The sequence below is a fragment of the Sinocyclocheilus grahami genome, unplaced genomic scaffold (genome assembly GCF_001515645.1).
Source record: "Sinocyclocheilus grahami isolate Dianchi unplaced genomic scaffold, SAMN03320097.WGS_v1.1 scaffold21.1, whole genome shotgun sequence".
Lineage (NCBI taxonomy): Eukaryota > Metazoa > Chordata > Actinopteri > Cypriniformes > Cyprinidae > Sinocyclocheilus > Sinocyclocheilus grahami.
In genome coordinates this window covers 4,831,534-4,845,646 of record NW_015505200.1, presented here as the reverse complement: position 1 = coordinate 4,845,646, position 14,113 = coordinate 4,831,534, and the positions used below count along the sequence as shown (strand labels likewise).

At 35.8% G+C, this 14,113-nt stretch overlaps 2 protein-coding genes across 4 annotated transcripts; one reads left to right on the top strand and one right to left on the bottom strand.

The window, feature by feature from the left end:
* Positions 1 to 8,199: 8,199 nt before the first annotated feature.
* Positions 8,200 to 10,296, bottom strand: LOC107557457 (apolipoprotein D-like). Of its 2 annotated transcripts, XM_016240886.1 has the most exons (7): positions 10,256 to 10,296; positions 9,707 to 9,779; positions 9,517 to 9,538; positions 9,296 to 9,430; positions 8,947 to 9,065; positions 8,653 to 8,741; positions 8,200 to 8,560 (listed from the first exon to the last, which is right to left on the bottom strand). In XM_016240886.1, the coding sequence occupies exons 4-7, from the start codon at positions 9,413 to 9,415 to the stop codon at positions 8,319 to 8,321; spliced, it is 570 nt and encodes a 189-aa protein (XP_016096372.1). In that variant the 5' UTR covers positions 9,416 to 9,430; positions 9,517 to 9,538; positions 9,707 to 9,779; positions 10,256 to 10,296; the 3' UTR covers positions 8,200 to 8,318. The 2 variants fall into 2 exon arrangements, with proteins under 2 accessions (XP_016096372.1, XP_016096365.1); XM_016240879.1 differs by lacking the exons at positions 9,707 to 9,779; positions 10,256 to 10,296 and having other exon boundaries at positions 9,517 to 9,583.
* Positions 10,297 to 12,124: 1,828 nt separating this feature from the next.
* On the top strand, positions 12,125 to 14,035 carry apoda.1 (apolipoprotein Da, duplicate 1). Of its 2 annotated transcripts, none has more exons than XM_016240902.1 (5): positions 12,125 to 12,145; positions 12,759 to 12,887; positions 12,980 to 13,101; positions 13,212 to 13,297; positions 13,432 to 14,035. In XM_016240902.1, exons 2-5 carry the CDS (start codon positions 12,774 to 12,776, stop codon positions 13,665 to 13,667), a joined length of 558 nt encoding a protein of 185 aa, XP_016096388.1. In that variant the 5' UTR covers positions 12,125 to 12,145; positions 12,759 to 12,773; the 3' UTR covers positions 13,668 to 14,035. The 2 variants fall into 2 exon arrangements, with proteins under 2 accessions (XP_016096388.1, XP_016096384.1); XM_016240898.1 differs by having other exon boundaries at positions 12,135 to 12,145; positions 12,730 to 12,887.
* The last annotated feature ends 78 nt before the right edge of the window (positions 14,036 to 14,113 follow it).

Here is a 14,113-nt window from a genome sequence, read left to right as displayed (position 1 = left end):
CTGAAAGATCATGTGACACCGAAGACTGGAGTAATGGCTGCTGAAAATTCATTTTCGTCAAAGGAACAAATTAATAATATATTAAATAGAAAAGTCAGTTTAAAGTGTACTAATATTTAAAGAATATGTTCACTTCCAGAATGAAAATTCTGTCATCATTTACTCACCCTCCACTTGTTCCAAACCTGTATGACTTTCTTTCTTCTGTTGAACATAAAAGATGATATTTGAAGATATTATTTTTTTTTCCTACTATGGAAGTCAATGGTGTTCATCAACTGTTTGGATACTAGTATTTTTCCAAATATCTTATTTTGTGTTCAACAGAAGAAAGAAACTCATACAGGTTTGGAACAAGTAGAGGGTGAGTAAATGATGACATAATTTTCATTCTAAGTGAACTTATCCAATATTACCAATATCACAATATTACCGTTTTACTGTATTTTTGATCAAATATATACTGTTCTGCTGGTGTGTGTGTGTATTTTTGATCAAATATATACTGTTCTGCTGGTGTGTGTTTGTTTGAACACATGGATTGTTGTGTTGTTGTTGGTGCCATGTGCTCTCCTGTCTATTGTCTGATACCGCCTGTCTTGTTACCTCGTTATTGTTTCAGTTGCTCCACCTGTGTCTCCCTCGTTACCCTCCTCGTTTGTCTCCTAATTTACTATCCTTGTGTGTCTGCAGTCCTGTGCTGGTTCCTTGTTATATGTTTCCGTGCTGTGCTGTGCCCTGGCCTGGCCTGCCTGTTTTTCCCCCTCAGGGTAGTTTTTGTAGGGATGTGCAGAACGAGGCTTTTGAAGCAGTGAGGCTTTTACAACAAACTGCGTTGATGCTTCGAAGCTTTTGACACAGTGCTCTGTCAATAAAAGTTATTACACCAACTGTATCATTTAGATGTTTTGTTCATTGGGATGTCTTTGTAAGGTTTAATTGTCTATTTAATAAGCATATGTGTCATAGCAAGGCGGCATGTGTGCGTGCAGCGATAGAGTTTCCCAAATGTATTGTATTTTGCATAATACAATGACAATAAAGACTTTCGTTTCTTCATTTCGTCATTTTTCATTGCACCATTTTGGTGTCTTCCTTACAAAAGAACACAAACATGCACATTGTTAAAAAACACAAATGAACAAATACAAATGCAGTTATTGCATTTAATATATTTTTCTCACCAATGTGAGCTGTTGACAACAGAGGACGGGCGTTTACAAGCAGCAAAAATGTTTGTGGTTAAGGAAGGACTTTTATATGGAAAGCCATATGGGTCATAATTCGCGTGCTTTTCACCGCCGTATCAATATTAAAACGCCGTTTTCATAACGCCGCCAGGCGTTAAATAAGCGCCGTTAGGCGATAAGTTAACGGCAGACGCCACCACGCGTTAAAATAACGCCACACACCGACCGACGTTAAGTTAACGCCACAGGCCACTTAAGATGCAGATTTATTTGCTCATCTACATGGACACACCTCTCATGGCTACAAGGACTCTACGGCAAATCGGAGCATCCAGTTTGCAAGAACGCGAAGATGGCAAGTACAGCCCTTACAATTCTAGATGTAGGGGGGAAAATGCCCCTGAATGAGCTTTTGCCTCATAAAGTTATCACACGAGTCATGAATGAGTGCAAATTTGGAAACTATTTTATACAACAGTTAAATAAATAAGAAATGTTATGGTAAGTCTATACCATAGACTCCCCCCCCCCCCGATTCCAAGCTAGGGTCCCCCAGTGAATTTTGTCCATTTTCACGACTGATTATAAATATATTTTGCAATATATTGCAAGACTTACCATAACATTTCTTATTTATTTAACTGTTGTATAAAATAATTTCCAAATTTGCACTCATTCATGACTCGTGTGATAACTTTATGAGACAAAAGCTCATTCAGGGGCATTTCCCCCCCTACATCTAGAATTGTAAGGGCTGTACTTGCCATCTTCGCGCAAACTGGATGCTCCGATTTGCCGTAGAGTCCTTGTAGCCATGAGAGGTGTGTCCATGTAGATGAGCAAATAAATCTGCATCTTAAGTGGCCTGTGGCGTTAACTTAACGTCGGTCGGTGTGTGGCGTTATTTTAACTCGTGGTGGCGTCTGCCGTTAACTTATCGCCTAACGGCGCTTATTTAACGCCTGGCGGCGTTATGAAAACGGCGTTTTAATATTGATACGGCGGTGAAAAGCACACGAATTATGACCCATATGGCTTTCCATAATTTAAGCCTAGCGTGACGTGTCAGTGAGGTAACGAAGCTTCGTGTTCACAGCTCACGTGACAGCCTCATTTCAAGCAATGCTCCGGAACACTCGTCTTGTCCAAACACTTGCGGTCTTGGCCACTTAAGTGTGCAAGTCTGTCCCATGTCTTCAAAATGCCAAAGTGCAGTGCCATTAATGGATACTAAATCCACACTATCTCGAATACCGCTCCAGAGCGCTATTCAAGGCTAAGTGCATCCCATTATGCATCATGTTCTGGAAATAAATCGTGAGACTTTTTGCCGAGATCTCGCGAGAGGTCACGGAAACCTTTCCAATGTAAGTTAACAATTAATATAATAATTAGATATTACAAATAATTTGGTAGAAAAACAGTGTTTTTACTTTTATTGATGCAAAGATGAGTTGTGGTGATATTTATTTTGTACAACATTTGCAACTGCTTTTTATCATTTAATTAGAAGCACCACAAATTAAAATGATGTCATGTTATAGGGACTACTGAACAGACATTTAGAAGTTGATTTTAAAATGCAAAGTATTTCAAATTAAAATTAAAATAAAGCTGTGTAAACACTTGCATTTTTACAACACTATAAGTGTGTCCCATCAGGTAATGAAAAGTTCGACACACACTTGTGGTCTTCACACCCACTTGAAGACTTCGGCCAAATACAGGAAATACATCATTTAAGTAATCAAGTGGTCAAGTGCAAAGACTGCACGTGTGGGTATTTGGACAAAGCCACTGTTTCGAAGCACTAGTGCAGGGCTGTCCAAACTCGGTCCTGGTGGCCCGGTGTCCTGCAAAGTTTAGCTCCAACCCTAATTAAACACACCTGAACCAGCTAATCAAGCTCTTATAAGTATAGAAACTTCCAGTCAGGTGTGTTGAGGCAAGCTGGAGCTAAACTCTGCAGGACACTGGCCCTCCAGGACCGAGTTTGGACAGCCCTGCACTAGTGTGTCAAAAACTCGAAACGTGTGTGGACACCCATCCCTAAATTTTTGTTGTTTTTCTTTTTATTAAATAAAGGCCCATTCTTCCTGCATTGAGTCTTCGCCTCATCTCTCTTCCAGGACCACGACAATAGACAGCCTCTGTGAGCATAACAGACCTTTTTTTTTTTTTTTTTTAAACCCAAACTTTTACAAAAGTTTTTATAACTATGTATTTCTGTTTTATTTATTGAAGTTTTGAAGTTGACCGTCTTTATTGTGTTCAATTTTCATTTTTTTTAGTCCAAATTCAATACATAAATCAGATTTTTAGAAAAGACCAATTGAAATCTTATTGATCCTAAGATATTGTGCAAGTCAAGCACACGTTTAATAATTATATATTAACAGATTTTTACATGTAATATATACATATAATATAATTTCAAACTACCCATACATCAGTAAGTCTTTAACAGCATTTTAATGTCTTTAGTCTACTCAAAAATCATTCAGATGATTTATAGGGTGAACTGCTGTGCATCATAATTTGGTGAATTTAAATAACAAATGACACTTCACACAATATAATGTTGCACAGGTGTGAACTCATATCAGCCAAAAAGAGAGAATCACGAATAAAGTGCTTAGACAGTATTAAGACATGTAAACCACTAATTTAAGAATCTGCGCGGGGTAAGCTTTTTAAGACGGATTTCTGCCCAGCCTGTTTGTGCACTGTATTATAGAGTCACAGTGAGGCAAAGGGATAATGTGGGGTTTAACCCCAAAACCACTTGGTAAAGACTCTGTTTGCGAAGTCTGAATTATGCCAGAGGATAAGGGAACTCTTCACAGAAATTAAACAGATAAACAAACGAACATATGAATAATAAACAAAGTCAGTGTTATCACAGTGACCACAAATACATGCCCCCTAGGCCATGCCCTTTTTTAGTACACAAAGTATGAAGTTACTAACACATGTCTTTTAGACTGATGGATTTCAATATAGATTATTTTCATAATTCTTCATGTAGTGAAGGTGCCCATAAAAACACTTCCACTGAAAATCAAGAAATCCCAAAAACACGTTTTGGAGAACATTTCTCAGGTAAAAACTTTTATTTTATGATTTATTTTTTATTTAAACAAAGGTATAACAATTTTGGCTGGATTTGAGTCAGTTATGTGACTTTTTTTTTTTTTTTTGTCCAGATTTATCAAGTCTATCTATGATGGACATGTTTTTAATTTCTGGGGAAAAAATACATTTACATTTAAAATTAAATGATTTATATTCAAATTAAATAATATTCATTCATTCATTTCATTTTTCAATTTGAAAATCTTCTTTCCACCAAAATCAAATGTGGGGTGACCAGCATGCAGGGAGCTATTTTGACGACCAAACTTTTAGAAACGACATCTAATGACATCCTCCAGCCTTCATTGACCGCCAGCACAGACAGCAGAGACAGAACCAGTAGACAGAGCCTACATTCTTTCGGTTTCCCCTGAACAGACACACACCAAGAGCAGCAGTTTTAGTCAAAACCATTTGTTACATTATCACATAAATTATTGAACTGTCCTATCCTGTGAAAAAGCAACAGAAGAGGACATTCACACCTCATCTTAATAATTCTTTCCTGTGCCCGAGGTGAGATGTTGGTGCTAGAGATGGATACATAAACCATGATGTCATTTTTGAATGAATTATGGAAGTAAACCCTGCCTCTTGGATTATAATTAGAGGATGTCTTTGTTGAGGAATATTAAGGCTCTTCACATATGTTCAAACAGGGGGCTTATGTCACACAAAGCCAAAGGTCATTCATGCACTCCTACTGCAGTTTGATCATTCTTTCAATACACTCATAAGGGGAATGACATGCAGTTGCAGTCCTAAAAAATAACTGGTTATATGAATTTCATCACGTCCGATGTGGAGTAGGACAATGCAACCAGTCTGTTAGAAACACTACTCAAATTTCTTACCTTAGGTTTTACAAAATCTATAAAATATCATAAGATAACCGGCACTGGAGCATGAATAAATGAATGACATGACAATGACAAGAATTAATGACTAGTTTTAATCAAACTCACTGAATATCATAAAACATTACTCTGAAAATTATGTAAATGTTGAAAATTATGTAAATGTACAGATATAAATAAGTTCATTTTGCATGTTGTGTAACATAAAACCTTTTTTTGGAATGCATCCAGAAAGCTTTCTAGAAAGTTTCATGCCTTTATCCCTTCCCTTGAGTCCAACTAAATATTACAAAGAAAATTTGTAAGATTATAGACAAATTTATATCAAGGGTTGTAATGCACCCATAGAAAAGATGCTTTGTGTTCATTTCAATTAAAATACGAACGGTTCATAAATCGATGTATACAAATTATTTGATTGCAAAGACTGAACAATGTTTGATGTTAGTTGTGCAATTAGATGTGAAAAAGTAGATTTTTTTATTCTACCTCTGCCTATGTTCTGCCACATTGAATAGGTTTGAATAGTCAGACTGTGGACCCACAATCAGACCAATAAAAACAAGACTGATGCAAAAGTGTTTGTACTTAATAAATAGATAAAATACAAAGAAAAAAGATTAAAAAAAAAAAAATAAAAAAAAAAGGAGTTGATAGTTTTGATAGCCATGGCCAAACACTCAACAGCTGTTGGTCAGTTTGACAGGATGCTATGTAAAGTAAAACGTTTCTGTAAAATCAGATACTTAAAAAATAGATTTGTTTTGAAGTTAATTTAACCCTGATAGAATTTTAGACCTCAAACCGAGCAGATCAGTGTTCTGTATTTCTGAGTCCCACCACTAGATGTCACTCCATTCATGATATTGAGGCAGTTGACAGTTCATTCACAAGATCTGTAATCAAGCATGGTAAATTCCTTACACACACTTCTTACAGTGTTTTGAAATTATGGGCATTATTATTCTATTATTATAGAAGTTATGGGCATTATTATGAGCCTCCTTTTTGATCGGTCTTCTATTGTATTCTTACTTTCTACAGTTGTTTTGATTTTGTTTCTTTATGTACAGTTGAAATGATTTTGTTTTCTTATTGTTTAAATGTTGCGAAAAGGTCAGTAATGTTCATTAGTTTGATTAGTTCTTCTTTCTAATGCTGGTTTTATGTCCTAAACATGAGGCTGAGAACAAGTCACGCGCGAGCACGTGGCCCCTCGTTGATTAGTTTGTTCTTCAACACAAACACAAACACAAACACCTGTAACATGCAGAACATACAGCGACACGCGAGGACACGCTCATTGTGTAATCCAGATCCATTGCATAAAGATTTTTTTTAATGGGTCATAAACGTGTTTGGTGGCTGACATATATTTCACGTTTAGGCTATATTACTGTTTTACGACAGAAATGTTAAACGACAGACAGTAATATAATGCAACTAGGTTAGTCGACTTGTTGTCAAATTTCGCCGATTTTAATATATAGACATATTTGAGATTTTGTATGTGATTTATCGAATTCATAACAGAATGCGACAAGACGAAACCATAACGGAGACATTTTCGTTGTCAGCCACAGGCCACGATTAAGAGTGAATTTGTGCATATTAAAATACACACACACACACACACACACACACACACACACACACACACACACACGTTGTGTTTCTATGTTTTATGGGGACATTCCATAGGCGTAATGGTTTTTATACTGTACAAAATGTATATTCTATTGCCCTACACCAGCCCTACCCCTAAACCTACCCCTTACAGGAAACTTTGGGCATTTTTACTTTCTCAAAAAAACTCATTCTGTATGATTTATAAGCTTGTTTCCTCAAGGGGACCTCAAAAATGTCCCCACAAGGTCAAAATTTACTACTATCCTTGTGGGGACCTTTGGTCCCCATAACGTGATAAATACCAGGTACACACACAAAAGATTATTTGCAAATAGTTCAGACTGACTACTTACAATAAATCCTAGTTCTTTTACTGTTAATCTTAATTCCCCCCCCTACTTTTCTAATAAAACATGTGCCAACTTTATTGTTTAATAACTGTTAGAGAAGAACTGTATGTGTCTTTGGCTTCAGATGTCAAATTGTGGTACCAATGGGGGAAAAAGCTATAAATAAAGCAGCGAGGTTAATTGCTTTTTTCAAGGGCCTGCACAGTTAAACAACGCTAATAAAAAGAGGAATTTTGTAAACTGAGTGGTCCAGAGAAAGTATATCAAACACAGATCAGTCACAGATACAGGATCATTTTAATGAATTGAGTTGCATAGTGATAAAAGTGTTAAAAAAATGATTTAAAAAATTATGCTTGTTGCAGCTCACCCTCATGATATACTCTGAAAATAAAATCTGAAATAAAAAAAAATTATGTGATGTTTTGTTGTGTACAGTTTGGTACTGATTTACCAAAGAGACTTGTTCCCCAACACTATATAATCTTTGAAGCTCAATATCTCGAAACTGCTCAGAATGCAGATCTTATAATTCCAAGGTGATGATTCCATGTTTAAAATTTCATTTTGTTTCATCAACATAAAAAGCTATTTAACACAATGTAATGTGAATCAGAAGTAGATTGTGGAAAACTTCCCTCCACAGAAAGCATCCACATCGGAAGAGTCTTATTGACACGAATGTGAAGCCTGAAGGAGAGCATCTCCATGTATCTCAATGATAACATTTCTTTTTCAAATGATGCTTTAATGTCAACTTTTTTTCTACAAAATAACTGGTGATGATTAAGAACAAATGACAAAAGACAGCATTTGAAATTTTTAATATATTTATTTAAAGTCTGATCCATGCTGAATAAGGTACAACTTTGATTTATCACACAGTAGATATTTTGTAGACATCAAACTTTGAAGAAAGAAAAGTGACACCAGAAATCGACCCACAAAACGAAAAGCTTTAGTTTACATAGCAACCTACGATTCAGTACTGTACAAACTTTACTTTGAAGATTTATGTATACACATTCTCATGCCACAGATAACTGATTGAGAAAATATGTTGTAGGGAATGTAAAGAGCTTACATTTGTGTTGTTATTTTAAAAACATAATTAGACCACAACACATCTCACAATAGTTCATTATAAGGCAGCTATATTAAGGCATGCTGCTGCACAGCTCCGGTCTCTGGTCGGTCTCAGTGAAACCATCAGTGCTGATGCCATGGGATTTGAGGATGCCTAACAGCTCAGAGACGGTCTCTTTAGGAAGTGTGCGGGTTCTGCTCATGATCCAGGAATACTCAGCGTGAAAGAGCCCGGCGAAATCAGAGCAAGAGTAAACCAGGGTGTAGTTGTCATAATCAGTAGCCAGCACCCAGTAGGGGCCAGGAGGAGCATCTGAAAGAGGACACATCCCGAATAACTCAAATCACAGATTCTTACAAATAAATAAATAAATAAAAAACTAAGAATGATTAGTTTAGACTTACCTTCAAAGAAGCTGACTTCAAGTTTGGCAGGTTCTGATGCATCTACAATCTTGGCAGTTCCCTCAATGAAGCTGACAGTGCCATTAGCACTGTTAAGATATTCAGAGAAACAATATTTGGTGAATTTAAGTCATTTCAGAAGAAAGTGCTAAACTATTTGGAATATTAACAAGTATTTTGTTTTTAAATGTTTTTATTTACTCCTATAGATTGCAATAATACAGAATAATTCAGTATTTTTATTTTGTTTTATATTTTATTTTATTACTGCAGTAATTGTTCATCAATACTCACAGAAGCTCATCATTTCGAACCAGGACAATACCGTCACTCAGAGTGTAAGTGGCCTGGCAACACTCTCCTAACTGGAACGGAGCTGGAATCTTCATGATCTCATGCCATCTGCCCATGTACTATGAAAGGACAAAATGATGAGAAATTAGAGGACAGGAACAGGATTGAAAATGAAAAAGAAGTTTGATATGAAGAAATACAGATTTTCTGCTATTTTTGTTATCAATGTGATATTTTTCTTTCCTCTTGGCTTTATTATGCTAAAGTTGTTCAAGATGATCATAATATGTTCCTGATAATAAAGAATTCAATAGTAAACTAAAGATTAACATTATAAGTAAAAGCGTACCCTAGTAGGATCAAAGTTTTGCTGAACAGGAGGCTGTGGACATTTTCCAGAGCCGATGGACTGAGCGCTGACCGCCAGCACAGACAGCAGAGTCAGAGACAGAACCTGAAGAGCCTGCATTCTCTTAGTTTAAACCTGAAAAAGAGTCATATTTAATGAGAACAACTAGAAATTTGGCTTTAAGAGTTGGATAGTTGAGATTCAAATGCCGAGCATCTTACCTGTTTGGTCTGAAGTGTGAAACTTGTGTTCAAGGTAAAGAACAGCAACAGAGTTCAGTATTTATAGACTGATACATCTGTTCGTTATATCACTAACTCCACCCCCCTCAACTAAAATAACCTCATTACAGCAGGTTTGGGGAACCTGGGCATCTGCTGGTTTGAGATGTTGAAGGTTAAATAAACACACCTTGAGTTGAACCTTATAGAAGAAGGTGGTTGAGTGATGAACAGGTCAGCTTCCCACATCCTTGAAACTTAAGCTGTAAAAGACGTTCAAAAGGTTTCCCAGAGGATAAATGTGCACGTTAATAACCAATTATTTTACTTATTTTATATGATTGTACAATGCATTTTTACATTAGGAAAAAAACAGTCACAAATTTTGACTGATATGACATGACACACAAAAGCGAAGCGATTGGTCATTCGATCGGTCAAAAAAAATAAAATGTATATATATTTTTAAAGTAGTTCACTTCCAGAACAAACATTTACAGATAATGTACTCACCCCCTTGTCATCAGTCGTAAAGAAATTATGTTTTTTTTAGCAAAACATTTGAGGATTTCTCTCTATATTATGGACTTCTATGGTGCCCCAGAGTTTGAACTTCCAAAATGCAGTTTAGATGCAGCTTCAGAGGGCTCTAAAGGATCCCAGCCGAGGAAGAAGGGTCTTATGTAGCAAAACGATCAGTTGTTTTAAAAAAAAAATGACAATTTATATACTCTTTAACCTCAAACGCTTGTCTTGTCTAACTCTGTTTTTTCCAGTTCATGACAGTTAGGGTATGTCGAAAAACCCCCATCTCATTTTCTCCTCCAACTTCAAAATCGTCCTACATCGGTGTTGTTTTGTAAAGGGCATTTGACCTTCTTTGCATGTATACTTTGTAAACACTGGGTCGGTACTTCTGCAGCGATGTAGGACGATTTTAGAGATTATGTTGGTTTGTTGGATGGGTGTTGGTTTGTGACAAAGTGCTTTGCTTTTAAATCTGAGAATTTGAATATTAGTCCATAAATTTTCTTCTAAAGATTTTTGGGATTTGTCACATTCAGGGTGGATATTGTTTTTTGTGCCTTTTTAAGATGCACTCTAATGTCCATACATCTGGACATTTTAAGTCTGCCAGGAAGGTTCAAAACTTTGAAAATAATGGTTTGTTACCCATGAATAAAACATCATGCATTGCATTTTTTTTATATATATATATGTGACCCTGGACCACAAAACCAGTCTTAAGTCGCTGGGGTATATTTGTAGCAATAGCCAAAAATACATTGTATGGGTCAAAATTATTGATTTTTCTTTTATGCCAAAAACCATTAGGATATTAAGTAAAGATCATCTTCCATGAAGATATTTTGTAAATTTCCTACAGTAAATGTATCAAAACTAAATTTTTGATTAGTAATATGCATTGCTAAGAACTTCATTCAGACAACTTTAAAGGCATTTTTTTCAATATTTTGATTTGTTTGCACCCTCACATTCCATATATAGTTGTATCTCGACCAAATATTGTCCTATCCTAACAAACCATACATCAATGGAAATCTTATTTATTCAGCTTTCAGATTATGTATACATCTCAATTTTGAAAAATTGACCCTTATGACTGGTTTTGTGGTCCAGAGTCACATACAGTGGGTACGGAAAATATTCAGACCCCCTTAAATTTTTCACTCTTTGTTATATTGCAGCCATTCTTCTCCTAACATGTAAGTTATGAAAGGGGTGTGTAAATTTAGTTCCTCAACTGGAGGCCGAGTCACACGTAAATCCTTCATGTTCTTATCACACCAGTGTTGGTTAACTTATCACAAACACCTGCAACATGCAAAACACGCAGCTACACGTGATGATACAGTCCTTATGTAAAGACAGATCTAATACAAAACGCTTGGGAAAACATACATGTGGCAGTTTTTTAAACCTAAAAATAATAATAAAAAATGAAGTTTATGAGGTGAGGGCCCTCTTTTTCTCTGGGCTCTACGAGTAGGTTATATCAGACAGGATCTTGCCACAGAGGAGCAGTATACAATTCCTCAGTTTAATCAATGCTCAGGTCCAACATGCCATAACAGCAGAAACTAAATATGAGTTAACGTTAAAGTAAGAACTGATTCAGAAACAAAAATAGGTCATAAAAGTCTGATTCTTTTTTGCCAGCGAAGCATTTGTGATTAGACAGATGAGCATCCTCCTCAATATAGTGCCCTCTGTCTGTCAGCATCACCACTACAGACATTAAACCTGCTGCCAATTTCAAATCTCAGATTAACCTTCACTGATCACACACAATTTACTGCCCTAAACTAGCATGTCAAAAATAAGTTGAACTTGAAAAATACAAGTGGAATGTTTAGAAAGAAAAAAGGTTGTTTAAAAGACAAAGAACTGTGACATTGATAGTTTAGTTTAGATACTCATTTGTAATGGAACATTTGCTCATGACTTCAGTTTGCTTAATTACTTACTTCATGCTGGGAATAAACTCTGGCCTCACAAAGACTCCTTCATGACATGTCTCTTCTGCAGTCACATGATCCCACAGGAGAATGATTCAAATAAATAGTCTGAGCTCCACGGTCCATCATATTCTGCACGACTTTAAGAGGTAAGGGTGTGTTTAATTTATTTTGGTCAAACTGTCCTCTTTGTTTTACAAGAAACTAAATATACTGTAAACTACTGTTCTTTTTTTTTTTGGAAAGCAATTACTACTTTCATTCAGCAAGGATGCATTAAATTGATAGAAAATTACAGTACGGACATATCTAATGTACCAAAAGGTTTCTATTTCAAATAAAAGCTGTTCTTTTCAACTTTCTATTTGTCAAATAATCCTGAAAAAAAAGTATCAGTTTGCACAAAAATGTTGCACGACAAGCAACGAAAAGTAATCAGCATATTAAAATGTTTTTTGAAGGATGGAGTAATGGCTGCTGAAAATTCAGTTTTGCCATGACAGGAATAAATTAGCCTACATTTAAAAATATATTTAAATAGAAAATTATTTTAACTTGTAATAATATTTCACAGTAATTATTCAAATAATTGTGATAAAAACAACAATAATAATAAAAAACATTTTAAAAAATCTTACTGAGCCCAGATTTTCAATGGTAGTGTATGTGCATCTTAGAATGTATGCTGAATAACTTAATTTAGTTAATATTTTACATTTCTATTTTATTTTAGTTCTTTTTCTTCTTCTTCTTTTGGCAAAGGGCAAAACAAGTAAAATGAAGGCCTTACTGGTTGTTTTGGCCCTCTTTCTGCCCATCATAAATGCCCAGGTACCTCATTGGGGGCCGTGCCCAGAGCCTGTCACTCAACCTGCCTTCAACCTAAAGCAGGTAACATGCTGTGCCACAGCTTATGATATTAACTGGTTTTCTGTTCTGCTTTTAAATGTTCTCATTGTTTGCTTGTTTGTATCCTAATGTAGTTTATGGGCAGGTGGTTTGAGATCGCTAAACTTCCAGCACAGTTTGAGCGAGGGAGATGCATCGAGACTAACTTCACTCTCAAGCTGGATGGAACGGCTCATGTAGTGAGCTCTGAAATTCTGTGGGTACCAACACCTAAACCACCAAATCACTTTTTTAAATAATTCCTTAGGCTTTTATATAAGAGGTAATAAATACACCCAATTAAACCATACACTTTATTTTAATTAGAAAAGGAGAGTTAAAAACAATTGAAGGGACAGCTGTGGTGGAAGATAAAAGAAATCCAGCAAAGCTTGGAATCAGTTTCTCTTACGGTACAGATCAGATTTTCTTTTTAAATGCTTTACCGTTGCCATTAGTAATGACATTTCTAATTCAGAATTAATAGGAAACAACATGTATGCCTAAAATAAAATATTGTGTTTTGCATCTCTACTTGAAATTACAGTTTTGCCCTACACTCCATACTGGATTTTGTCTACTGACTATGAGAATTCAGCGCTGGTGTATTCATGCACTGATGTCTTGAGACTGTTCCACGTAGACTTTGCTTGGATTCTGGGCCGCACCCGATCCCTGCCTGCTGCCACCATTGACCACGGAAAAGAGGTTTTTACCAATAACAACATCGATGTGAGTCGGATGATCTTAAGCAGACAGCAGGGATGTGACAAAGACCTTTAAATGACTGGATAATCTTACTGGATATTCCTGTTTCCAGTGTTGAACAACATGTGAACTACAAAAGTAGTATACGATTCCTTTTAATAATAATAATAATAATAATAAAAACCCTTGGATTTTAATTAAATGGCCATGGAGTCTTGGACTCATTACATTATTTTTCCAGGTTTTCAAACCAGAAATGCAGTCCATCTTCATTGGGAGTTATTGTCCAGAATTGAAAGCACAAGTTTCCAATAGATCAAAATAAATTAGAGCACTAACCAAAACCATGTGAACTTGGTTGGCTTAATTCTCCGACTGTTGTACATTTAGCACCTCCTTGTGGTCACAAAGGAACAAAAACAAAAAAATAAATAAAAACATGACCATGAAATAATGTGCAAGTACTTTTAATTTACATTTACTCATAAGTTGGTTTGGAAAGATATAAAAGTAAAAACAAT